Source organism: Camelus dromedarius, chromosome 19 (genome assembly GCF_036321535.1).
Source record: "Camelus dromedarius isolate mCamDro1 chromosome 19, mCamDro1.pat, whole genome shotgun sequence".
Classification (NCBI taxonomy): Eukaryota; Metazoa; Chordata; class Mammalia; order Artiodactyla; family Camelidae; genus Camelus; species Camelus dromedarius.
In genome coordinates, this window is record NC_087454.1 from 14,026,226 (window position 1) to 14,053,543 (window position 27,318).

General features: G+C 43.3%; 1 protein-coding gene and 1 non-coding gene across 7 annotated transcripts in view; one reads left to right on the forward strand and one right to left on the reverse strand.

Annotated features, from left to right (window-relative positions):
- The window catches only part of CDKAL1 (CDK5 regulatory subunit associated protein 1 like 1), a 538,667-nt gene extending 514,859 nt beyond the window's left edge, over positions 1-23,808 (forward strand). For all 6 annotated transcript variants that reach the window (XM_010980113.3, XM_010980118.3, XM_010980114.3 and 3 more), the window contains one exon: positions 22,877-23,808. In XM_010980113.3, the coding sequence (XP_010978415.3) occupies positions 22,877-23,083 (207 nt within the window). In that variant the 3' untranslated portion in view covers positions 23,084-23,808. The remainder of the gene's footprint in view (positions 1-22,876) is intronic.
- Positions 17,894-17,966, reverse strand: TRNAA-GGC (transfer RNA alanine (anticodon GGC)). Its single transcript has one exon. It is a non-coding gene; the product is annotated as a tRNA-Ala (tRNA).
- Positions 23,809-27,318: the final 3,510 nt, after the last annotated feature.

The following is a 27,318-nucleotide window of genomic DNA, read 5'->3' on the forward strand; positions in this document are numbered from 1 at the left end:
GAAATGAGTTTAACTCTGTGGATGACATGTGACCCTGGGATCAGATAGACCTGAGTTTGCATCTGAACTTGCCAGTTTACCCCAGGCACGTGACTCCTCTGGGCATTAGTTTAGTCTGTTAAATGGAAATGATACTGTCAATTTCATAGGATTGTTGAGCAGAATACATTCAATGGTGTATGTAAACCACCTAAAATACTATTCTTGGGACATAGTAAATAGTTACTAAGTGATTATTTTCCCTTTTTCCCAAATCTAGCTAGAAAGATGAGGCTCTAAAGATGACCATGGTACTAACAACTTTGGTCTTGTTTAATTATTTAGCTGTGGTCATGCACTGCACGTGGTATTGGAGCCGGGAAGTGGTGAATTTCTGTATTAGGATAATCTATCCAGTGCCAGAGAAACCAGTCCTGTCAGAATTTCTGTCTTCTTAAATGCTCTATGCTTTTTCTGAGTTTGTCTAGAATAATAACCTCCTCCTACCCACTTTGTAAAGAAATCTAGAAAAGCCAAAGCATCTATAGCAAAGTATTGTGTAAGGAAATAATTTTCCATAGTAAATGTACTTCCTTAATTGGGAATTTTATGATTATCCTTTAAGTGTTTAGCCCTGTGCTACTTGGGATTTACTTTGGCTCACTCTAGACACTGTTGACCTCTTCTGATAAAACTGGCGAGAGGTCCAGCGGACTAGGGGAAGAAGCACAGGCTGAGTGGGAGTTGAGATCTGGATTATAGGATTCTGGCATTTGCGGTAACAAAAGGTGACCTTTTATACACCACTGAGGTTCCCTGAGCCTCCATTGTCTCTGAGACTCTGTGACTGAAGTGTTTCATTCAACGAAAATGGATTAAATGCCTACCCTGTGGCAGGACTTTGAATTCTGTAAATACTAGTAGAAATCAGGCCTTGTTATTTCCAAATGATAGTAGTTATGTAAATGCCCATAACATGGTGGAAAAAGAAAGCTAGAGGTGAAAAGGTTACTGCTGTCTCCTAAGAAATGATATTCTAATAAAAACAGCATATAGTACCATCTTCTAATGATTATTACTCTCCCTCTTTTCAGTTTGGTTAGAGGAGTGGAGGAAGAGAAGGGGAGAATAGGACAGAGAGACAAAATTAGTCTGATTATTTTTCGGGAAGATGGGAGCCAAAACGCCACCTCTAATAGGGAACATTTTCTAGTAAGTATCACTTAAGGATAATTAATTTCAGAAAAAGGTTATGCAATAAATATCCAATAATTAGTCAATAATTTTAATAGACTCAAAGAGATTAAATATAAATCAAAGACAGATAGATTATGTCAGGGGACTTTGTTCCTAAGAGGAAGAAGAGATGGGAGGAAGCAGGGCATATATATAGATTTCCTAGGACAGTAATTCACAAGTGTGGTCCCCAGACTTGCAGCATCAGCAATATATGGGAACTTGTTAAAAATGCAAATTCTTGGGCCCCAACCCAGACCTGAATCAGAAGCTCTGGGAGAGGAGCCCAGCAATCTGTTTTTCAACAAGCTCTCCAGGCAATACTAATGCACGCTGAAGTTTGAGAACCTCTCTTCCAGGAAACTAACTCTGAAGTGGGGAGGAGTGTTTGATATCTGTCAAAGCAGTTTTAATACCTAAGGTAATAACACCAGGTTTTTACAATACTACCTTCAGAAAGTAGAGTTGAACAACATCTCCTTGGATGATGGAGATCATCTCTCATTTACATATTAACGGTTCTTCAGAGGGGGTCATTTTTATAAATGATGGTGGGGATAGGCAGAGGTTATGTGTGTGTGTGTGTGTTTAGTGAAACAGGCCAAAAGATAGAACTTGGGAAAACACAGTTTTTAAAATATTAAGAGCATGATATTTTTACCATGTTTTCTCATGGAACTTAAACTTGTGGTAACATATCCAATTTAACGTGATGTTCTCTTTATACGGCTGAAGTTTCCTTAGAAAATTGCTGTGCTGTTCAGGCATTCCATCTGAAGAAAACCTTTGGGTAAACAGGACCTAATGTCACCTGTACCAAAATCCATGACTATTTGATAATATGAAAAATTATCTGAGGGTCATCATCAAAGAATGAGATCAAAAAGCTGTTTTGTTTTAACTCTCTCGTGAAAGTCTTCTGTTATAGACGACTTCGAGCTTACCTGCCACCCTGTGTCAGTTACGTCACCTGTGTTCTCGCTCTCCATCCCACTCTGATTCTTTTGAAGGAAATCCCATTTATCATTTTATTTCATCAAGATATTTATCAGAAAATATCTCTAAGTGATGAAGATTCCCTTTAAAAACATAATCACAGTACAGTATCAAACTAAAAATAATTAACGTTAATTCTTTGTCCTATTAATGGCAACTCAGTGTTCAGATTTTGCAATTTTTTAAGCAGTTATCTGAATCAGGAGGCAAATAAGGTCCACTCATTGCAACTAGTTAGTACCTGTTGTAAGTCATTTTAAATCTGTAGGTGCTGCCTTTTCTCTCTCTCTTTTCTCTCTTTGTATTGCAGTTTATTTGCAGAAGCAGCCAGGTTGTTTGTCCTGCAGCATTTCCCACAGTCTGGAATTGCTAATTGCATCCTCTGATACAATTTAACAGGCTTCTCTGTTCCCCATTTGTTTTATAAATTGGTAGTGAGAGTTAGAGGCTTAATCAGATTCAGGTTTGAGTTTTTGATGGGATGCCTTCAGAGGATGCTATGTGTTTCCATTATGAGGCATATAACGTCTGGTTGTCTCTTTATGTGTTTGTGGTTGACCAGTGTTGCCTAAATTCATGGAGTCCTGAGGGGTTTCAAAGTGGTGGCATTCTAGTTCTGACTCTCCTTCCTCATTTATTAGCTAAAAGTACTTCCGTGAGAGAAACTTGGTCTTCTTCACTTTTGTTAACCCTGAAGTACAGTTCAGCCAGGAAAGGTGAGATAAAGGCTTGCTGCCTTTCTCTCTGTTTATCAGTTTTAAAAATTTAAGTAAATTCTGGTGGGGGAGGGTATAGCTCAAGCGGTAGAGTGCCTGCTTAGCATGTAGGAGGTCCTGGGTTCAATCCTCAGTGCCGCCTCCAAATATAAATAAATTACCTCCCCCTCATTAAAAAAAAAAAAAAAAAGAGGAAGAAAAAATTTAAGTTGATTCTGTAGCATCCTTGAAAAGTAACCAATAAGGTTTTTTTTTTTTAAATATTATTATAAACTTGTGGATATTGCATATTTGATATGGTTTTATTTGTTGCAGTTACTGCATTTAATTGGTGTTCAAATGGCTGCATTTTTGGAGAGTGGAAGCTCTTCAAATTGGCTCCTCAGTCCTTTTGACGGAGCTCCTGAAGTCTTTGGAAGTTTCTTTGCTTTTCAATATGACAAGATGTTCCAGGCTTATCTTGGACATTCTCTGCTCCAGACCTGGAATCAGCCATGTCTCTAAGGAGCCTTGGTTTTTCTAAGTTTAAAAAAAAAAATGGTATTTAGAGACATCAGGGTGGACTATTTAATTGGTCATTGTTTTTATACCTTTCAGCAGGTAGAGCTAGAAAGTCTTCCCCCTCCTTTTTTTTCCATTTCATACTGATGCTCTCATCCAAGTCAGATTCTGAGATTGTCTTGCATCTGTAAATTTTTCCTTCCATCCCACTTCAGAGTAACACAACATAATTATTCATTTGGCTTATCCTGTAATATGCACATAACTGTCTAATAGTAACCATACCAGTACTTCTGCCAACAATACGATGCCTGGAAACTGTCAGAGGTGGTGCTAGTTTTGCAGTTGTTTCTGTTCTTAGAGTGTATCCCACTAGGGCTGTCCAGGCAAATGATGGTTTTAAAGTCACCTGAAATAATAGTAATTCATACAATTATACCAACAAATGACTACACAAGTAGAAGTATTAGTTTTCAACTTCTTTGAATTTTTAAATTGAATTTTGTTTCATAATTATGTAAAATAATTTGCAGAATCACATCTGCAAAAGTATGTCCCGAGAAGCCCACCTTCTACTTACTCCTATCCTTTCCACCCTGTTTCCTTTCTTACCTATTTAGGAACTGTTTTTGTTTTAGTTTTCAGTTTATTCTTCCAATGGCTTGTTTTAACAGTATAAACAGACACACACACAGACACAGACACATATTGTACATATTTTTTATCACCTTCTTTAACTTATATAAATGGCAGACACTTGCTGCTTTCACTTAGCAGTGTATCTTGATGGTTACCCTAGTATGAAGAAATTAAATGAATGTTTCTTACGGTTTTTGTCAGGCTTTTATACAAAATACCTGAAAGTCTCTATTGCTGAAGTATCTGAGATGAGTAACATTACCTCATATGAAACCCAACACCCGTTTGGTCAAAGAAAAGACAGGCAGAATTACCTTAAGGAGACAACTAGCTCCTAGGCCTGCAGGAGTTGCCGGCAACCTGACGGAAGGTATTAAAGTGGCCAGAGTGTAGGAGTGGTCAGACATGCAAGCAAAACAAAGTGATTCAGGGGAGGGTGCAGCTCAGTGGTGGAGGGCGTGCGTAGCATGTACAAGTCCTGGGTTCAAGCCCCAGCACCTCCATTTAATAAATAAATAAACCTAATCCCCCCCCCCCCCAAAAAAAAAACAAAACAAAGTGATTCGGAGCCAACATTGGCAGTAACGCTTATTTCCCAGAAGAAAGGCCACTTTGGCCAGAGGACTTTAAAAAGTCTGAAAACCATTCCTGTCTAGAAATGAATGCATGTGGTTGCCATAGCCTGGTACCATTGTGCCTTCGATGCATTTACATTCCTTTGCTGAGTTCATGATTACCAGTCCACCCTCTGATAATGATTTGCCTTCCTATGCAAGTCTGCCTTCCTGCAGGAAGAAAATAAATTTGAGCAGCCCGCTATAAATGAGCTGTTTATAAATTGGCATTCTAATTTTATACACTGGTGTCCTGTGTCCAGGCCGCATGGTCTCCTCTGTAGATGGTGAGCATTTCGGTTTCTGAGCTTTCAAGGCGGTGAGCCAAACCCTGGGCCGTGTTCAAACCCGCAGGGTAACAAATGCCACCCCTTGTGGCCTCTGGAGAGATTGCGAGGGACTTTTCCTCTGTACCACTCTGCGTTGCCATTGGCTACATACTCCATGCCTGCTGCTGTGACACAAAACCAGTATTTATGGAGTGTTTATTATGGGCCAAGCACTACATCTCACACACGTTCGCTCGTATCATCCTTATAACATCCGTGCTGTCAGGCAGGTACTACTCTAATCCCTCTTTCAGAGATGAGGAATCCGAGCATCAGTAGCTGAATCAATAACTTATGCAGAGTCACAAAATTAGAAACTGGGAGAGGCAAGCCAGGATTTATATTCAGGTCTTACCAACTTTCAAGCCTGTGTTCTTATTTTTGAATTGTGACTATATGTAGAACATGAAGTTTACCATCTCAACCGCTTTCAAGTGTACAGTTCAGTAGTGTTAAGTGTGTTTGTTCACAGTCCAGCCCATCTCTGGAACTCATTCTGTCTTGCAAAACTGAAAGTCTAGCCCATTAAACAACTCCCCGTTCACCTCTGCGCACTGCCCCTGGCAGCCACCTCTCTGTCTCTGTGAACTCATATAAGGGAAACATACAGTATCTGTCTTGTTGTGACTGGTTGATTTCACTTGGCATCATGTCCTCAAAGTTCATCCCTGTTGCTGCATGTGTCAGAATGTCCCTCCTTTTGAAAGCTGAATAATATCTAGTTGTATATTTGTACACTTTGTTTACCCATTTATCCATCAATGGACACTTGGGTTGTTATACCTTTTGGCTATTGTGAATAATGGTGCTATGAACGTGGTTGCACAGATTCCTCTTTGAGACCCTGTTTTTAATTCTTTTGAGTATATACCCAAAAGTGGAACTGTTGGATCACATGGTACTTTTATTTTTATTTTTTTAGGACCTACCATACTGTTTTTCACAGTGGCTATACCACTTAACCTTCCCACCAGCAGTGCACAGGGGTTCCAATGTCTCCACATCCTCCCCAGCACTGACTGTTCTCTGGGGTTTCTTTGTAGTTGCCATCCTGATGGGTGTGGGTTCAAGCCTGGATCTTTAACCCCTGGCCTGTGCTGCCTTTCCCCTTTTGAGTTGCAGGAGTTTTATTTATATCGGACAGTAGTTGCCTTTTATATACTACAGTAAGCTTACATTAGGTACAGGAAGTCGGGAGGGGATGATGGGAAAATGGACAATATTAATCATCTTCTCTGTGTTCTGTTAAAAGTGGTATTCAAGCTGTAAGTCTGCCTCGGGATACAGACGAATATGAGCGCTACTGCTGCTGCTGGATACAGCCTGAAAGATTTACTTCTGATGTTCTTTCTCCTTTTATGGCCCGTGTTAGAACAAATCACCTGAATCCTACCATTTCTAAGATCGATTCTTAAGAAGTCAGAGCTATTTTGAGCCTGGCAGAAGAGAGCAAAGAAGAAAATTCTCCTAATTCTGAACTTAAAAGTAGTCAGTTTTATTCCAAAGTTTCTCTCTTTTTAGGTTGATTCCTAGTAATAAAGAATCACTTTAAAGAAAGAAGAGGTAGCGTGGCTTTGTGAAAAGAGCTCAAGATTTGGAATCTGTTGGTCGTGGGTTCAGATTACAATTCCTGTGATGTCATACAACATGCTTCCTTGAATCAGTCTCTTCATTTGTAAAATGGAGATACCTAATTTGCAGAAGGTTAAATTAGATACTGTGGACAGAGTGCCCAGTGCGCAGTAGGTATATTAATATTTGATAAAGGGATTCAGTAAAGATAAAAAAAATCTGATTTACTGGCTTTTTAAAAAAAAATGTTTACTTTAATTTTCTAACAGGTGCTTTACTTCCATCAGTCTTCAGTAGGCAGCATAGTATAGCAAATAAGAATGTGGATTCTGGATTCTGGAGTCTGATTACCTGTATTTGAATCCTTGTTTCACAGTAAGAAATAGACCTTGGGGGAGTTACTCCACCCCTCTGCCTCAGTTCTCTCCTCTGTAAAGGGGGCATAACATAGTACCCACTTCATAGGATGTGCATGGAAATGGCTTAGCAATCAATAAATTGGAGCTATTACAATGAATACTGGCTAATGATAATGAATAATAATTATTATAAATTTGTGATCCATGCTAAGGGATTATTTTACTTTAAGCAATGAGGGTAAAATTGTGCAGTCTTTCATCATTTCAAATGCGGTGATCATCGGCCACTGATTCCCTACAAAACAGTACAGGAAACCAGATTTATTCAGGGGTTCCTCCACACAGTGAGACTAACAAAGTAACAGGAGGAGACTTAGCCGCAGTCTTCCAGCATGGGCTGTTCTTACTGACAGACTTTTCTTCCTCTTGTTCCTTCTGCCCCCTTTTAAAGGAGAACATTCTAGAATGGAGACCTGTCCCCAGCATTCTCTCTCTCAGAAGGGAAGGGATGGCTACCCCAGGGTGCCTGGCTGCCACCTGTTTCTCATCCGTCGGGACTTTGATCCTAACGATGGCCTCACTTGAGCAGTTACGTAGCTCAGCCCCAGCACAGCCGACTGCACTTAGCAAGGAAGCAGAGGCTTTAGAGGGTGGCGTGCTTACCTCATTACCAGGCAAAGGGCCAGCAGGATATTCAGGTGTACTGAATTTTATGTACAGACTATACTATATTTTCAGAGCTCTGACCCTTAGAAAAGCATCGTTAAAATGCTTTCCTCTCTATCTCACATTCATTTCCAAAACCACTGAAGTGAAAGGGTCTATTAGTTCAGGGCCAGATTTGAAAGCGCATGAAAACTGCATTCATGAGGCTAAGAAACAGCTTAATAATTAAGTTAAAACAGTTGAAAGTGGGTCTAATTTCAAACAGATCAGCTAACCGTGTTAGAAGCAAATGAGGGTGTGTTCTTTCCTTTTTTTCCCTTCCACCCCCAAGAGACTGGCTCCAATCCCAAGCAGTTTTGCTGATTTCTTTTTTCTCTTTACCTTTTATATAAGATAGAATTCTTCACTGCCCATATGTTAAATTGGTGTCACAATTAAAACCATAGCACATGTAATATTTAGTCCATTTCTTCCTTTCATAGGGCATATAATTAATCGCATTTGAAGATCCATTAGGACATATTTGGGTTTCACAGTCCAGATATGTAGCTTTTATTCTGTGCTCCTGAGCTGTATTTTATCGGGCATCACAGCTGAACTCGGATGATTATGTCATTTCAAAAATGTATTTAGTGTGTTTGCGGTACCTCCCATGCACCAATTTGACTACCATCCAAAGTAGCATCAGAGCGAGCTGATGTTAGACAATTAGCTTCCATTTCATTTGCATCACTAATTGCGCAATCACTGATGATAATTTTCCTCCTCCTGCGCTTGGCTTGTCGCTGGGGCCTGGTGGTGGGAATCGCATGCATCGGGGAACGAATGTGCTTTGATAGCAATGACGGCTACTATTTCACGAGCCTCTACTGTGTGCTCGGTGGTGAGGCTTTTCCTAGCCTGGGTTAGAGCAGCTCAGACACGTGACGTGCTCTTTGCAGCGCTGTGCACGCTCACAAAGGGGCGTCGGGGTGGGACTGGACAGGCGCTCTCCCTTCCTCTGCGTCCTTTGCCCACGTTGCGGAGAGGGGCAGAAGGAGCAGGATGCTTGAGGCAGAGAGAGGCACAGGCAGACTCCCAGAGCCGGGAGGGCCTGGGGGCGGGAGAGGAGAACCGGGCCCCGCGAGCCTGGATTACTCACACATGCAGCACGCAGGTGGTGCCTGGCTTCTCAGGACACGTTTTAGCACTTACTGAACATTACGTTATCTAAGCACTGGCTAAATGTTGGAGACGGAAATAATGAGTGTGGTTTGGGCCTTTGAGGAGACTTAGTCTGGAGGTTCTGGTAATACTGCTATTCTGTTGTGAGCCTGGTTGGAAGGGATTAGGGTGAGAGAGAGGGTACTATGTAGGTGCACTGGCTACCCAAGGTGATACACTTGCTCTTGTGATTAAAGTTTATGGATGATTCTTACCAAATCTAAGGTGTCCAGGACTGCTCTTTTGTGCTTTCATTTTGACTTCGTTACCTTTCTTTCAAATGTCTTTCACTTTTTATTCAGACGACAATGACCAAGTATGATTATGTCTTGATTTGTCTGGGATGGTCCTGGTTTATACCCGTTGTCCTGGTGTAATTAATAAGTGCCCTTTTCTCATTCTCTGAAGTGTGGTAAATTACATGGTTATCTGATCCATTCCTAAAGCAGACTCAGTGCTGTGCCAAGCACTGCTTGAGATACAGAAGCCTAAGATGTGATCCTTGCCCTCAAGGAGATGGAAACTTAGTTGGGAAGAGAAGATAAGTGCTAATAAAACAAAATCTGTAATATAAAGTATTCAGTTGAATGATGTGAGATCTTAAGAGACTGGAAGATAGGAGACCACTGGAGACTTGAGGTATCAGGGAATGAATGGGTCAGGGTTCTTTGAAGACAACCGAAAACAGTTCAGTTAGTTTAACAGAAAGGGGTTTAAAAAGAGATACTAGATAATCTATAGAATTACTGGAAGGGCTAGGGAGCAGACTCTTTGCTGAGTTTTCTGGAAATAGCACCCAAACCACGCAGAAGTTGCTGGTTAAGATTTGCTGCCTCCGGCCCTCCTGCCCCAATAGGGCAGAAGCCCCAACACCTGTCTGCTTCTTCATGAAGCTTACTTCACAATCCGTGTCTCGTACATGTTGCATCGGAGTGTTTGACCTGGGTCTCAGGTTTGCACCTGAGGGACAAAGGAGCATGGGAACTGTGTCTCGGAATGTGTATTTGTAAGGTGGAGTTCACAGTGCGGAGACTCAGTGTGAAGAAGGTGTTCAGACACTGTCTACTGCAGAGAGTTTCATGGATGTGACGATATTAGTACTGGACTTTGGAGGTGAGGACTTAATCAGGCGAGTGAGGAGGGAGGTTCGCAGTGTGAGAGGAGCAGGAGTCAAGTGACAGGAGGCACGGGAACAAACCTGGCTCTCTGCGTATTCTCAAGGAGATGCAGGCAGTTGAGAGGCAGTGTGAAATACTGTTCATTATGAAGAGTGGGCCCTCTGGGCTTCGAAGTCAAAGGGAAGGACGTACACCTGCCACCGTGGACAGCAAAGCACGTGTGTTGGTCCACGACAACTTAGGCTTTGCTGCAGTAACAGATCAACCCTGGAGGAAGCTTTATCTCGTGTTCACAGTCCAGTACATCTAGTACCAGTTGGTGGGCAGTTCGGACCCAGGGATTATCTGCGGCACACAGGCACTCAGGGACCCAGGCTGACCGCAGGAGGCGCACAGGATATTTCTATTTATGTCCGTTGGCCAGAACTATTCACAGGGCCCCACCCAACTTTAAGAGTTTGGCAAATACATACTTCTGTATAATTAAGGAGAAGATACAGGCAAATGCTAGAAGTTTCCACCACACATGTTGGAAAGTTTTTGAGCACGAGCGTAACAGTGAAAACAGCGTGTGGGAGCAGAAGTTCATGAGAGCAGGGCCACGCCGTCTGTCCTGCTCACCCCTGGCCTCGGGCCCTAGCCCGGCGCCAGGCTCCGAGGTGGTACTCAGCACATGTTTGCTGAATGAGCTTGCCTTTCACCGATGTGCAGGCTGGAGTGGGTGGTTCCTTGACCAGAGACAGGGAGGTAGACGGTACGTAATAGGTTGACACCTTCTGTTACTTCAGCTTAGGACATAAATATATTCTTCAAAGGCTAAAAAAATCACAGTCAGGCCACCCAACCTGCTCTTTGAAGTCCTTTGACATCTTGATAAGCAGATTGCGAAAGCCCTTTTCTAAGCTGATGATAATCTTGCAACTTTAAATTCTTTTCGTGGGCACCGCAGGGATGAGCACTTCAGAGCCAGGCGTGCTTTCACCCATAAAGTTTCGTCTCCCTCCCTTTCACTTTCTAATGATGAAAGTGACAGCCTGTTTCTCCTGTCGTGTTCAGAGTACGGACTTTGAGTCGTACCTGAAGTAATGGACTCACAGGTCTCTTTGTTTGCTAACACAGTTTGCAATGTTTTAAAATTAAATGATGTTGGAGAAAGAAGTTTTCTCCTGTCCCTCAACCTCCTCAATGCAATCCTGTAAAATTACTGAGAAATGTCAATATACAAGTCATGTGTCACGTTGACCTTTATCTAGTAGAAAGTCAACCTATAAGAATAGGATACAGTACCTTTCAGATTTGCCACCACTTGGGAAGGAAGTCCAAAGGATGCAAAAAGCAAAGGAGCACTGCAGACTGACTTTTTCAGAGCCAGCATTTTCCTTCTAGAGGCCCCTGGCTCCCAGGGCTTCTTTCTTACAAACATCCATTTTGAGAGACTAGAGTATCCCGTAAGCATGTAAATTTTGCATCTTACTGTGTGGATTGGAATTTTGGTTCTGTCCCTTACTAGCTGTGTGGTCATTGGCTGGTCAGTTCCAATATCAAGGTATGTTTCCTCTTCTGTAACTGAAGGTAACAGAGTCTGTTCGATGGAGGGGCGGGGTGGGGGTTGACAAGAAGTGAGATAATGCAGGAGAAACAATCAGAACCGGTGCAGAGGAAGTGATCAGTGAGTATGTGGTATGAAATTGGTGGCATGGTGACGGTCAGTGAAGATGTATTTGAACCTAGTTAATCAAAATGCTAATATCGCATTCATGACATATTTAGTGTGAGAAGAGAACTTGGTCATTGGTCTATTCAACCATATTTATAACCAGCAACAGCATTTTTTTTTACATACAGTTACATAAAATAAACACTTTGTGATCATAGTTTTAAGTTTTCCTTTTTCATTGACTCTTGGTGCTGTTTCTTTCCTGCTAGCCTTCAGCATCCATGGTACAGGATAGTGTTATTTGCCACAGGCCTTTCCTTTTAAATATTCTTGTAGAAGGTGGTTTTCCATGCTCTGTACTATATAATCTGAAAATAAATACAAACAATCTGCCTAATTAGTCTCCCTGTTTCTACCCTATAAAAATCATATCCTATCTCTCTTGCGCTCAGGAACATCTAGGGTTCCACATGACCTAGCATATGCACCCCGCAGAATTAAAAGCAGGCCCTCAAATAGATCCTTGCTCTGTTTGTATGCCAATTGTATTGCATGCCAGTGTTCATGGCAGCGTTATTCACACAAAGGCTGGAAACCGCCCAAGTGCCCATCAGCAAGTAAATGGATAAACAGAACGTGTTTGATATGTTGACATATACATACAAAGGAATTTCATTCATTCATTCATTCTGATACATGCTACCACATGGATAAACCTTGGAAACATTCCGCTAAGTGAAATAAGTTGGCACAAAAGAACAGCTATTATATGATTCCACTTATATGCAAGGTCTAGAACAGACAGAAAGGGTATCAGTGGTTGGGAGTGGGGATGGGAAGTTGTCTCTTAATGGTTACAGCTGCTGTTTAGAGTGATTTTAAAAAAACTTAGACAGTGGTGATAATTGTACAATGTGGCAAATGTAATTGATGCCACTGAACTGTACACCTTTAAATGGTTAAAGTAATTTTTATGTTATATATAGCTCACTACAGTAAAAAAAAATTTTTTTAATAAAAAGTTTAGGGTTTCAAAGAGGGAGGAGGTGTAGTATAGTTCAAGTGGTAGCCTGCATGCTTTAGCATACACGAGGTCCTGGGTTCAATCCCCAGTACCTCCTCTGAAAAAAAATAAATAAATAAACCTGATTACCCTCCCTCCCCCACCCCCCGCAACAAAACAGAGCAAAAGTCTAGGGTTTCCCAGCACACTTAAGAGTGTCCCTGCCATGGCCTTCAAGGCATCTGCCAATCCCCACCCCTGGTTGCCTCTCTGACATCATCATCCACCTTGCTTCCCTTCAGCACACCAGGCCAGCCCCCCAGGCCTCCATGCTGCGCCTTGAATGTGCACACACCGGGTTTGCTCCCTCAGCAGGAGCCTTTCCACTCACTAGTCCCTCTGCTTGGGGCCCTTCTCTCAGAGGCCCACACGAAGTGTCTGCAGTCACCGGCATCTGCTGAAGCACCACCTTGTCAGTGTGACCTCCCTGAGTAACCTCTGTAAAATAGCAACCCCACCATCTGTCACACCTGGTACCCCTGTCCTGACTCTTGTTTTCTCCACAGTACATCTCACCATCAGACACACCCAACATTTGTGTATTTCTGTGTCTCCAGTTAATACAATGGAAGCCCACCCGTAAGTGCTGGGATGTTTAGCTTTGTTCACTTCTTTGTCCTTAATGTCTCGAATAGTGCCTGGCATAGAGCAAGTGCTCAGTCAGTGTCTCTTGAATGCATGAATGGATGGATGGATGGATGAATGAATGTACTGGTGCTGAAGATGGATGTGTATCCCTTATTAACAGGTATTGCAGGACCAAATATCTGGTCATCCTGTACATCCCTTAGCTATTGTCACTACAAATGCCTCATGAGAAACAACCATAAAACCTTAGTGGCGTTCAGCTAATCTCGACTGGGCACACACTCCCACAATTGCAGTCACCTGCAGGGTAGCTGAACAGATCATTTAAAACACTGACATCTGCCAGTACCTCTTGTGGTTACCCTAGTTGAACAGAACCCTTAGGGGTAATTATTTTGAGTTGAACTGATTGAAGATTCACTTTAAGACACCCAGTTGTTAACGTTCAGCAGCGAGCCTGGTTCACAGCTTCCTGGTTACGCTCCATGGAATAAGGGTGGTTTCGGTTGTGGTTTAAGAGATTATCAAAAGGACTTTATTGTCAGCGAAGCATCTTGCCCCAGTTCATTTTCTCTTTTTTTAGCTTTGCCACACCTGTGGAGCAGCTGTAGTTTGTACAAATGCTTATTTCCAGCCAATCATTTGGAATAGATGAGTTCAGATTTCTACCTGTTCATGAGCATTGTGATCGCAGACCTTCATGGTTCTTAGTGAGCCTCCTGGGGGCTGTGTGTGTGTGTGTGTGTGTGTGACCTGCCCCTGCCACCTTATTTCGGTAAAGGTAACAAGTCAAAACTAGGAAAGTGTGAGCTCATTTGAAGGCCTATTTGGTGCTAAGTTTAGGAAGAACGATCAGGAAAGTTAAAGAGAATGAAGGTGTCGGACAGAGGCCCATAGAGGAGGGCGGAGAAGGCAGCGCCGAGACTGAGCGGCCACCTCGGTTCATCCCTGATTGCCAGGGCCGCGCACAGCAGTGTGCCTTAGGGATGCTGGCATTGGCGTGCTTCCTTCAGTTTACGTTTTAGGGATAAAATACAGTTATGATAGCGATAGCTTTCTGATATGAAGATAATTTTTTATTCAAAGCAAACTCTTCAAAATTAGGAGATTTTGAAGTTCTCTTCCAAGAGTATACTGCGCTGTGTGATGTATATTTTAAAACAATTTCCTTGCATTGATCACTTATTTAGTTTCAACAGATTTTCTGCATAGGCCATATGTTCAGGCCGGGTTGGAAAAAAAAAGATGATTCTTAAACTCTAATTTATCTTGAGCTACAAGCTATCAAACAATTTTTTCCTTCATCCCTGTTAGCTTCTACTTCAAGCTGTAACAGCGCCTCTGAGCCCTGAGAAAAATTTACACATAAGAAATATTTTGACTTCATTAAAGGAAGTTCAGAGCTTAAGAGTCGTTTTCATATCTCTTGAGTAGGATGAAATACGATGTTACAGAAAATAATAATGAGGTGATGGGCAGACGCTGAGCTTCGGGTTTTGATATGATTATTTGCCTTTCTTTCATTTGGCACCATTCAAGTCAGAGGGCTGGGCGTCCTGAAAGGGCGGGGTCACCACGAGCACACAGAGGCAGCTCAGATCTATTCCTTTGGTGGTCGTCAGGGCAAGATTATTCAGAATATAATCTGCAATGCATTTGATCACACGGCAGATAGTTTAATAATTTATGTTTGGCCTTATTAGCACAGCCTTGTGTTTACTCTGCTATCACCAAAATAAGATTAAAAACTAAGGTTGTAGTGATTTCTTTTTGCATGTGCATATGTTCCGGTTTTAAACTTTTTCTTCGCCACTTTGATGATCTGATAGCAGGTACGCATTTGAGGTGGGGGAGAGGGAAGTTACATGTGATTGGTGTCTGGCTTAGAATTGGTACTGCCCAAAAGTGGTACAGAAAGGCTGGCAGCACTGTGCTCTTATCACATAACTCTGTGACAGAGGTTTTAAAATGTCAATTTTCTCCCCAAATAAATGAAAAGGTGTAATTGATTCTGAGTTTAATTCACTTATCCTGTTACATGGCAGCGCACCTGTAATGCGGACCAACTGTACGTATAACCTTCTGTGTACGGACTGCAAGACCTAGAAAATACCCCAGCTTTGGTCTGGGGATAACGGGCATACCTAGTTATGTGACAGTAAGAGGCTCCCAATTTAAGAAACGTCGAGAAAAGTAGTGGAGAAAGCTACCTTGGCGCCTGTAACCCCCTGTGTGTCCTGGTGTCTGCAAGCGACACGAAGCACAGGGTGAGGCTGTCAGTCCGAGAAGGGAGCTGGCGTGTGGAACGCAACTGCTGGGCCCTGGCAACACCTGCAGGTGTCGGGGACGGAGGAACTCACTTAGAAGCTGCCCCACAAGATGGGAAGACAGGTGGCATCTCTCCTACAGGGATGCCTTTCATTTGAGCAGAACCAAACCAACTGTTCCTCATTAAAATACATCTTGCAACACGCTCTAACGTGAGCAGATTAAGTGTGTGTGTTCAGGGAAAATCCAGTGACGTGCCATCCACAGGTCACATTTACGGAGTCTCAACATGGTTCCGAGCTGCAGGACAGGTGGCCTGAAATGTCTCTGCCTGACCTGAGGCTGCCCTTCCTGGAAGGGCCTTCGGTCGGGAAACACAAGGTGACGCCGTCACCTCCATGTAAAGTGGATAAAGTCTGTTTGGTAGGAATCTTGATACTGGTAGTCATTTTAATAATTACACAGTTGCTTGATTTTTCTCCTGTCTTTATATTGCATTATAGGTGCATGTCTGATGTTCCTTCCAGGCTCGACTTAACGTGACCAAAGCCAGGCCTCTCTGCTTCCCCGTGGACGCCTACTCTGGAAACTGGGCCAGCTCTTGCAGTCGGGAGAAACTCGTGTTAGGGAGAAGTGAAGCAGAGCAGGCGTGGAGAGCAGGGCCCTGCTGGGCACGTGGTGAACGTCCCAGAAACAAGGCTTTTCCCATGTAGTACTCTTCCAGAAAGCCTATCGTCCATCCGCCTTTCTTGCTGGCTCCTTATTATTCTGGTTCTGCAGCCATGTTACAGTTTATAAGTATTTTTGATGAGAAGGAGAAGGAGCTGCCAGAGGGGCCTCCCAGCATCATGGCTCTCTTCCAGGGGAAGGCCAAGCCCGTCAGCTCCTAAGAGGAGGATCCTTGCAGCTGTTTGAATATAGAGCTATAGAATGCGAAGGAACAAGCAGACACGCAAATATCCCTTCAGAAAATGTTGACGGACCACCTTCTAGGTACCCTTTCCTTCAGGCTCCTGTTTCTTTTGGCTGAAGGAGCTGTGACTAGGACAAATCAGGGCGGCCCTGGAGGTCTGTTTCCTTGGCAAGCAGCTTTCTCTGTGTTAGCTCAGTGGAAGGCGAAGGCCGTAGAGGAGGCCGAGCCCTGCTGGCCCCCGTCTTCCTCCACCAGGAGGGTTCAGGGGCAGCCAGCCACACGCTGCTGGGAGGCGCCTCGCCCGCCTTCCCCTGTAGATGTGTGGAGAAGGCGGCTTCCTCTGGAGCACGTTCTCTCCTGCTGCTGGTTCAGCTCTGCCTGAACTGAGCGCACTTTCTGGTGAGATAATGAGAGCTCGGGGCATCACATGTGCCACGTGTGCCGGGATGCGGGCCGGCAGGATGCTCGGCCCCGCAGAGCCGGAGCCCCTCACCCATAGGGGCTGCGCACTGGGTTGAGAGAGGTTTTCCTAGTGAGGGTCCTGAGCAGTCAGGTTCTGAGAAATCAGTACGAGGAGGAGACAGGGGCAGACGGTGGGTAGAGAGGAGGTGGCTGGGTCGGGCAGAGAGCAGACTGAGGGGAACAGGTGTGTGGAGTCCTGGGGGGAGGATGTGGCGTGTTTCTTTCCTTTTTAGTTTCCTGGAAGACAACAATATTAAATGTTGAAAGAAAAGCCAGATATAAAAATGGGCCCGTGGCACATCTAACAGTTGAATTCCTCTTTATAAATTGTGGTACCCAGGTCTCCCTTCTTATATGGGATGGTTTTAGTTAAGAGACTTTCCAGAAGGCTCACGCCGTAGACTAAGAGCCCAGGGAGTTAGAGGCGCTGCCTCCACGGTGGGCACAAGGCCCCCTCCCTCATGGGTTAGAGCCCCGAGGACAGTGTCCAGAACAGGGCATCACCATCTCGGCACTGTCGGTAAGTGCCGTGGGAGGCTCTGGCCTTCTGCATTTTCCAAGGCACACCCCTGAAATGGAATATAATAGTGGCCCTTTTTTTAAAACTTCTGTATTCCAGCCACTCCACCTGGGCTCTGGGCATATTAATTCTAACCCTTTCAACAACATCTTAAAGTAGATATTGGTATCTTTACTTCACAGAAGAGGTAACTAGGCTTAGAGAGCTTAAGCCACTTGCCCAGTGTCACACAGCTGATAAATTTCTGGACTTGCATTCGGTTTCTGGTCTGCCAGAATCTGAAACCCGTGCTATTCGTTAAGAAATATGTGTAAGAAACAAAAATAGTTTAAACAAAAAAACAATTTAAACCATATTTGAAAAGCAAATAAAATAGTGACTTTGTAATTTTTAACAAAAGTAACATCTAAGGCAGTTTGCATATTCCATCAGGGCCATACATTACCAGGAATGTGTCCTTTTTAAGTGAATTTTGTTTTGTTTTTTTCCCTTAACAGAGGCACTGGGGATTGAACCCAGGACCTTGTGCATGCCAAGCACACACTCTACCACTGAGCTATGCTCTCCACTCACCCTTAATTGAGTTTTAAATGTTCAAGACACTTACAGCTCTCATTTAATCCTCATAACGACCCTATGATGTGCAAATACTCATGTTATCTCCATTTTCAAGTGATTTTGTATAGAGGGAAAAAGAGGATAAATTGTTAGAGCCCGGAGCCCATGTACTTGCTGCTTCTAGAACTGGTCCCATTTGCTCCTCGGGGTGTTAAACGTGCTCAAATTAAAGGCTGCTTCTTCCTTTCCCTGGTTGACATATGATCCCTGAAGTTTCTGAACATCAAAGTTGTTTTTGTTTTGGTTTTTAGGGTTTTTTGTTTTGTTTGGTTTGGTGTATATACTTGGATCTACTCTAATAGGATTTGATAAGCTATATTTTTATTATTCTAATAGGATTTGATAAGCTATAATTTTGAAAATTAATAGAATATGTTTAACAATTAGCAAGTAAGTGTGTTTAGAAATTAATCACGGAAACAGTGAGATTTACAAGGGGCAAAAAAACCCATGTTAATCAAAGTTAGCAGTTTCTTGTTGTGTCCTTAGCCTACTATGACTGGATAAAGATGTGGATCTTTTTGATTGAGTAAAAAGGTCATATCCTACTTTGTTTCAAATTTCTGTTTTGAAAAAGACTTCTCTAAATGGAATTTGATTTCTTAAGAATTGTGAATCTGAGAGTCGATGTTTGTGGTTAGTTTTAGTAAACAATACAATTTCTCGTATTTGGTCCATTAAAGTTTGAGCGATACAAATGTGTCTTTAGTGTCAGGAATTAATAACCTTGATGATGTCTAAGAGGTTTATGAAAGGTCCAAGCCTTTCTGTTTACTTTCCAGAACTATGAACTGTGCCAAATTTGTCCCTAAAGTCAGTTATAGACATTGTTGTGTGTGTGTGTGTGTTTAAACTTTATCTTGCTGTGGTTACTTGTCATCACTTCACCTATAGTTTCATTACATTCCAGAAATGCTACATTATTTTCTATTCATGAATGCTTCCAACTGTGTGGAAATCTGCAGTAGTTGTGCATTTGCGTATTCGAGCATCTTGGACTTCGTGAGAAAGTCCTTGTATTTCCTGTATTTCTAAATTACTTTTCCTTCAATATCACAGTGGTGCTGACAATTGAAATGTACAAAGCTAGCTGGCTACAGATGACTCCGTCATCTGAGAAACTTTTTTTCAATCTTATATTAGAAATGCGTCATCCAACTCCTGTCACCAAGACGCTGAGTTGGTACGAGGTGAAGATGATGAAAGCAGCACAGCGCGGTGGAGACAGGCTGCATCTCCCCTCTCTGCTCCGTTGTCAGGCTCCCACCTTGATCTCAGGGAGAGCGGCAGGTCAGGCTGCAGACGCCACTGCACTTCCAGACGGTCCTGTGATGTGTACCGGCCCCTGGGAACAGGAGAGTGGCTTGGCATCAGATAGGTCACTTGTGTTGACGCTGAAGGTTTTTTTCTTTTCGGGCTGAGAGCGCAGGTACATTCCCTGTGCTGCACTTTCGTGAAGTACAATGTATTATAAACCCAACCAAGTGCTTTGTGCTTTGAGACTCACCTAGTCCTGCCCAGGGCAGCCTGACCCCTGGCCCAGCACCAGTGGTCACAGAATAGCACCTTCCGGAGTCGCAGGCCCAGGACCAAGGTCCAGCATTCGGAACTGGGGATGGGAAAGGGACGGATTTTCCCTGAAGCTGTTAGAGCTTAAGACTCAGGGCCTCACACTTGGAGGGGCCCCTTCTGAGGCCCTGTACCTAATTTTGTATTTGTAGTTTTCATATTTTTTGAAGAGCAAGCGAGGGGCCCCACAATATCTGGATCTATGACCCTCCTGAAATTATTTGCAGAATGTGAGTGGGGCTGTGTGTATAGGTGCTTGCACACCCCCATGTTTTTCTGGGGGAATGGTCTGTGGTCTTCACTGATTTCTCAAAGCCATCTGTGACTTAAAAGGGTCAAAGAACTCAGGCCCAGGAGAAATTAATTAGCCTCTTAGTTCTGGACCTGCAAACCCAAGCTTAAGAAGTGATTTTTGAATTGCTGGAGACAGTAGCTCCTGGCTGGAGTCCAGTCGTGTCCGTCGATCATCAGAGACATAGACAAGCATGGCTCTGATCAGTTCTATCTCATCTGTAACGTACATCCTCATATCTACTCTTTCATTCATGTCTAAACACTTACTGAGTGTCTGCTCTGTACTCGAGGCTGTGCAGGTTCCAAGAACCCAGAGATGAATTTGGCAGCCTCTCTGCTTTTGAGGAACTCACGTAGTTTCTGTCACTTTAGCTGTAGATGGACTGCCTTCTTTCCCAGGGTGACCATATCCATGTGCTCTCCTCGAGATCTTGGGGCTATTTCTAGCCAGTCGAAATGAAAGCTTGTCAACATAGTCCCAGCTCCAAAAGACCCCCTAGAAAGCCAGTCTTAGAAGAGAATGGTTTCCCAGGGCAGGTTTGTGTGGACCGCGGAGCTCCGCCCCTTGCCCCCTCTGCTGCGGGGACGACGGCTCCATCAGTCCAGCTGTGAGCCTCCTTGTCCACAGCTTCCAGTGCAGGGAGTCAGCAGGGTGTCCGCCCCAATGCCTGAGGAGCCCAGAAGTAAGTAATGGCTTGACTGCCGTTGGGGTTGAGAGATTGATCCTGGTGGTCAACAGCTGTATTGATTAATTAATTAACTAATTAATATTAACTGTTAATGTAATCAGTCTCCTATAGTCAAAGCAAGACTCCTTCCACGTCTATCACAGTAGCTGGTGAAAATTGGGTTGGGAAAGTTATTCTCATTTCTGCCTGTTCTTTCTACCTCCGTCACCTACTCACCTGAATTCAAGTCCTGTTGATTCTACATCAAAAATCTGTCATTCCCTCCTCTTCGCCCTTTGTCGTCAACGTGACATAGGTCCTCATCACCTTCCACCTCCTCCATCACCACAACCTGCCCCTGGATGCTCTCCCCTATTTTCTTCCCTCCCCCTAGTCCACCCTACACATTCCTGCCAGTCACCTTCTGCTTCTGTGCACAGTGGGACTGCAACTCCACACAGAGGCCCAAGCTGTTACCAGAAGATTGTTTGAGAGCATGGAAGGAAAGAATAAACAAAGCTAAATGGTCCCTCCAAGACATCTTGTGCTTCTGTGGACTTCTTGCTTTTCCGCAGTCACGCCTTGTGCTGTGCTGTCTCTGGACCGCACCCCGCCCCCTAGCATTGTTCCTTCCATCCAGCACCCTGCTCTCCGCTCTCCATCTCTCAAAATGTTACTCAGGTCTCAGCAGGAGAGGCACTGATTGTAAAGCCTGTGCATAAGGTGGAAACCTAATATCATGGAACCCAAATTACATTTTGAAACACTAGAACCACCCTGGGAGCGGCCGCGTGCCCCTGGTCCACTCCTCCCCACACCTGCTAAAATGCATCAAGGAACACAGACCACCCGAAAAGTCTCACAGTCACATCTCCTAGGTCTTCATTCTCCCTCCAAGCAGTATTTCCCAGCCTTTCCGGGTCTGGCGCACAGAGAAAATGGCGGTGTTCTCTGCACACCAGGGTGAATGGAGGGGCTGTGCACGGGGAGGGCCTAGGGCAGCCCTCCTGCTGCAGTGTCCCAGCCGGGAGTCCCTGTCCAAAGGAATGTGTTTGCTGAATAAAATGGCTTCCATGGTTTGATCCTTTGTCATTCTTCTTTTCCTGAGTGGATATGGTTGCGTCCCTAAAAGTTAGGTACATTTGTGATATGACTCCACTCTGCATCAATTCTACTCTCCGTGAGTTCTGCCTTGATTCTCTGTGAGCACCATTTGTCTCACATAGTCTGTGTATAATTTGGAAATTCATGAACTTGGTCTGACCCCTCAAGGAAAGGAACTGTAACTTATACCTAACATGGCCCACCTGGCATCTGGTGGGTGTTTTTGCCTCTTTTGAAGAAGTAAGTGATAGCCCCTTCTTTCATCAACCTAAAAATTAGCTTCTGCACAGCAAAGACCATCAACAAAATGAAAAGGCAACCAACCAAATGGGAGAAAAGATTTGCAAATTACATTAACTGATATCTGATAAGGGGTTGATATCCAGAATATATAAAGAGCTCATACAGCTCAATAGCAAAATAAAAAAAAACAGTTTCCTCAAAAAACTAAAAGTAGAACTACTATATGATCCAGCAATTTTACTTTTGGATATTTATCCAAAGGAAGCAGAAACACTAACTTGAAAAGATACATGCACCTCCATGTTCATTGCAGCATTATTTACAACAGCCAAGACATGGAAGCAACCTAAGTGTCCATCAATGGATGATTGGACAAAGAAGATGTGGCATATATGTACAATGGATTATTACTCAGTTGTAAAAAAGAAGGAAGTCTTGACATTTGCAGCAATATGGATGGATCTTGAGGGCATTATGCTAAATGAAATAAGTCAGAGGAAGAAATGGAATCTAATAAAAAAAAAAAGAAGAAAGAAAACTGAATGAATACATAGATACAGAGAACAAATTAGTGGTTGTCAGAGACAGGGAGGTGGCAGGTGGGTGACATGGGTGGAGGGGGTCAAATGATACAAACTTCTAGTTGTAACATAAATAGGTGCTGGGGAATTAACGTACAGCATGGTGACTACAGTTAATAATGCTGCATTGTATATTTGGTTAGAGAGTAGGTCTTTGAAGTTCTTATTACAAGGAAAAAGTTTTGTTAACTATGTTGTAACTAGACTTATTGTGGTAATCATTTCACTGTATACAAATATTGAATCCTTGTGTTATATGTATTATATCTCAATATATATCAATTATATCTCAATAAAAAAAATGCTCCTCCTAGAGATCCATTCCTTGACTGGTATCACAAGAGAGCTTTTTTTGTAACTTTAAAATCTTTCGTTTTCCTCTATGTTTTTCTCTTCCTAGGAATTCAGAAATAGGCTTGGGCATCACCTGAACTCAATATCCCACAGCCCAGCTGCAACTCCACGGGACTCGGCAAGTTCCAGAATGGCGTGGCGACTGCAAAGGCTGCACCAGGACTGTGCGCTGACGCTGTCTGTGGGCATGGCTCTGTTTGCTCTTCTTTTTGCTTTTTTGGTCAAGGTCTATAATGAAAACATAACTAACTGAAGCCTCTGTGAAGAAGAATAAATTTCTAATTAAAATCTTCAAAGAAGAGGAAAGCAACCACATTAATTCTCAAAAGGCGATAATTTCTTCTGGTCTCCCCATCTGCTCTTCAACCACACTCTTTAATGAGGCTCACCCCATCTCACATTGAGTTGGGACCACGAGTTATTTGACCTGCAACCTAATAACAGCTGCCATAGCATCTCTTTTCAATTAAGCTCCTTTTGGTTTATTTTTAGCAAGAAATGCAAGTGGCTGCATTTTCTTTAAATCGCCAATCTTCAATCAGGGCTTATTTGTAGGGTGGGTCTGGTCACCTCTTCCATATGCAGGAAGAATTTTCCATTTTCAATAAACATTTGTAAATGTTTCTTTTCTCTTGATGCCTTGTTTGGGGTCCTGATGCTATAAGCATCTTATTTTCCACAGCAGCTGTATTCCTGAAAACTTTATATGGAGACCTGATTTTGGATCTTGAATCCTTTTGGAATGCACAGGGAGAGTCTGCCAGTTAAAGGACTCCTGGCAACATTTTGAGAAGTCTGAGGAATCAGCCACTTCCTAAGCACCCACAAACTTTCAAAAACTGGATTTGTCTAAACAAGCTCTGCCTCTTTTCTGACATTTTTGATCAATTATGTCGTGTTTATTTCTACCTGACATCACTGGCCATTACTAAATAAAGTGATTTCTTTCACAATAAAAGGAATTGGTGTAATGCACAAGTCTCCTGACTATCAGAATTTAATAAATTACTTGGATTGTATAGTCACAGGGAGATCAGGCGCCGTGTGGTTACCATGGGACAGCTTTCATTTTGAACCTCCACCCCTGTTCGGGTCTTCTTTTTATTCAAAATGTTTTCAGCCTCTTTTTTTGACTTTAAGGAATCCAAATTAAAATTATGTCATCAGTTGCTGAGTTTAAAAAAAAAAAGAACACAAAAAACTCTAGTACTAGTTAGTACATTTCTCCGGAACCTGGTATGTGCTTCTAAGAGTAAATCACATGTAAAATGCAAGGATCTGCTCATGTCTCTACAAGAGCCCTGCAGCGGGACATCCACTTGGGATTCCTGTGCTAGCAGCAGGAGGAAGGAGAAGACTTGGCAGGGTATAGGAGCCTGCTGGGCACTTCATTTCTTGAGAGATATACAGTCATTTCTTTGTTAATAAAGAGTGGGTTCCAGCGTGGTGCTTATTTAATGAAAACCTAGCAGAGGTGGAAATACTACCCAAAGCCTAGAGTCATGCTCTCTAGGACATAAGGAAGTTTCACATCCAGTACAGATTGGACACAGAAAGCTTTTTTTCTACTCCTATCTGAGACTTTTCCTCTCATCTCCCTCATCTGTTTCTTTCCTCCCCTCCAGCTCTGTGCCTGCCTCTCCTCCACTCTCCTTCCTTCATCTTTTTCCGTCAGAGAGTGATACATCCAGGGTTCTGACAGCCCTGCTACCCCCTCACCAGCCATGGTGGGGATTCTCAAGGATTGTTTCGGCCGTGCAGGATCGTCCCCACTCCACCCCAGCTGTTACCCCCAGTTAGGCTGCAGCTCCACCCTGCTCTTCGGTCCAGAAGGCGTCGAAGCCCTGCAGCAGGAACGGATCATACCTAATAGCGGTCCCCATCCTGGTGACCAGCTGGCAAGGGTGTGGCCGTGGTCTGAAGGCCCAGCTTGCTTTTTCCATGACCTGCTAGAGGAAGAGAGAGAAGGGTGGGTGTCTGCTGACCACACAGTTCTCTTGCGGACAGAACTCTGAACATGACTAAACCTGGAAGCCGAAGGAGCAAGTGTGGTATCTGTAAAGCTGTCCCCTTTCCAGCTCCTCTCCTTCTGCCCACAGGGCGGCTGCACATCTGCCCCTCTGGGGTTAGGCCTGGCCATGTGAGCTGCTTTAGCCTATGCAGTGGGAGTGGAAAGGTCATGTCTTTCTTTGGACAGACGTGTTCAAATCCAGTCTGCCACGTACTCTTCCCACCGCAGAGGCGATTGTGGACACACGTGTCAGGATGAAGCTTCCTCAGTCTGACTGCCTCAGGGAGTGCGAGGGGCAGAGCATCCTGCCTGCGTGTGCCAGACACACGCAGAGCAAGAACGGAACTTGTGCTCCGCTGAGCCGCTGAGATTTGGGAGCTCTTACTGTGGCGTGACGCAGCCTGCCCTGACTGATACAGAGTCGGGCACGAGAGGATAATCGACCTGTTTGTAATCACAGTTTATGAACGTAGCTGTTCTTACGCCTTATCACATTCGTGAGGGCTCTACCCTCATGACCTAATCACCCTTCAAAGGCCTCACTTCCCACCATCACTTTGGGGATTGGCTTTCAACGTGAATTCAGGGGTGCCTTGGGAGGGACAGACCGGGAGACAAATTCTATGGTAAGATCTTTTCAATATTTTGGCCAATTTTTTTCTTAAATTGTTTATTAGAGTAAAACAAACATAGGAAAATGCAAATATGTGTACATAAATACATGTACCTAAATGCATATATATAAATCAGAGGGAGACAGCTTGATGCATTTTCAAAAAATGAACACACATGGTAACCAGCACCAGTAGACTCCCCATGCACCTTCCCAGCCATTAACTCTGTCCCTCAAAAGGTAACTACTATCTTTACTTCTAACATCCTAAATTGGTCTCCCTGTAACGGAGTCATACACCATGCGCTGCTTTGCATCTGCCTTCTTTTGCTCAGCGTTGCTTGTGAGATGCATCCAGGTTGTGTGTGGCAGTAGTCCGTTCACTTTCGTTGCTGATTAGAATTCTGTTGTGTGAATATACCGCACTGTAATTATCCATTCTACTTTTGAGTTACTTCTAATTTTTTGGCTACTAGAATAATGATGCTATAATTCGTGTTTTGGTACACAAAAGCGTGCATTTGTGTGAACTTAGATCGAGGAGTGGAATTGCTAAGTCGGGGCATTTGCACATGCTCAGCTTTGGTACACACTGCCAAGTGGTGTTTTCAAGTGATTGGACTAATTTACATTCCCATCAGCTCTGTCTGAGAGTTGTGAACGCAGTCCGCTTGCTGAGGTGAACCCTGACATTCTCCGCACTGTTTCTCCTCTCTGTACCTTTGACTTTGTTCAGCAGACCTTGTCTCTGTTGTCTCTCATCCATGAGTCAGCCCGATTTTGATAATAATGATTATTAATACTGATAGCCATCAACTGTCTAACCTTTAAACATGTTGGACAAAATGATGTACACTTTACAAGTGTTTATCAGTCCTGAAAACACAGCCTTGAGATACATTTTATTAGTCCCATTTTACTGAGAGAAAAAAAATCTAAAACTCACAAGATTAAGTAACTTGGAAGGATCACAGATCTACTAAGTCATAAAAGCAGGACCTGACTCCAGAGTCTTGGCTCCAATGCTGTGCATCCTTCCTGCTCCCAAGACTCTCTTCCACCTCAGCTTGACTTGTGCCAACAGATGTGGATCTAAGATTGACCCCGTGGGTGCTTGGGTTCTGAGGGGGCCCGGACCCTCCCTCCGTATCATCCTGCTCCAAGAATCTACATGGTTCTGGATGTACTTTTAAAATATTTATTACTCAAGTTTCTTTTCTCTTGCTTCCTTCCTCCCTCTTTCTCCCTCTCTTTCCCATTCTTCCCTGGTTCATCAAGTGCAAAACTGTCAATAGGATAATGTTAAAATTCTTTGCTGAAACTGCTTTGTTGCTGGGAAAATGTGTCGAAACATCAGATTTCCGTATGTCGTTCAGTCAAAACAGAGGCTTTTCCATTGACTTCACTCCAGGTTGAAAATTTCAGTGTCTATTATAAGATGTCATGGAGAGAGAATTAGAGTTACAGATGAAGCTTCAAGAGTTTTTATCGTTATAAAATAAGCATGGGAGATAAATGAAGAAGGGAGAGAGCAGCAGAAAAGGAAAGAAAGGAGGGAGTGAAAGAAGAAAAAAGAAGGGATAAACGATATTCTTAAGGCTTGCCTGGCCCCTGGGCACCCCAAGGTGCTGTAGTGAACTCATAGGAGTGCCATGGGATATTTTAAATTTTTGTGGGAAACACCGCGACATCTGTCAGATACCAAGCAAACTGTTAGCTCAGAATAGTTCACAGTTTCAACATTGAAATGCGTAAGATTTTTTGATGTTACCATATCTTAAGGCAGTTGCTGGGATAACAGGCAAGTATCAACTGAAAATCAATGTGTAACAAGAAATGAGGGTGATGTTAATTCAAGGTTTGA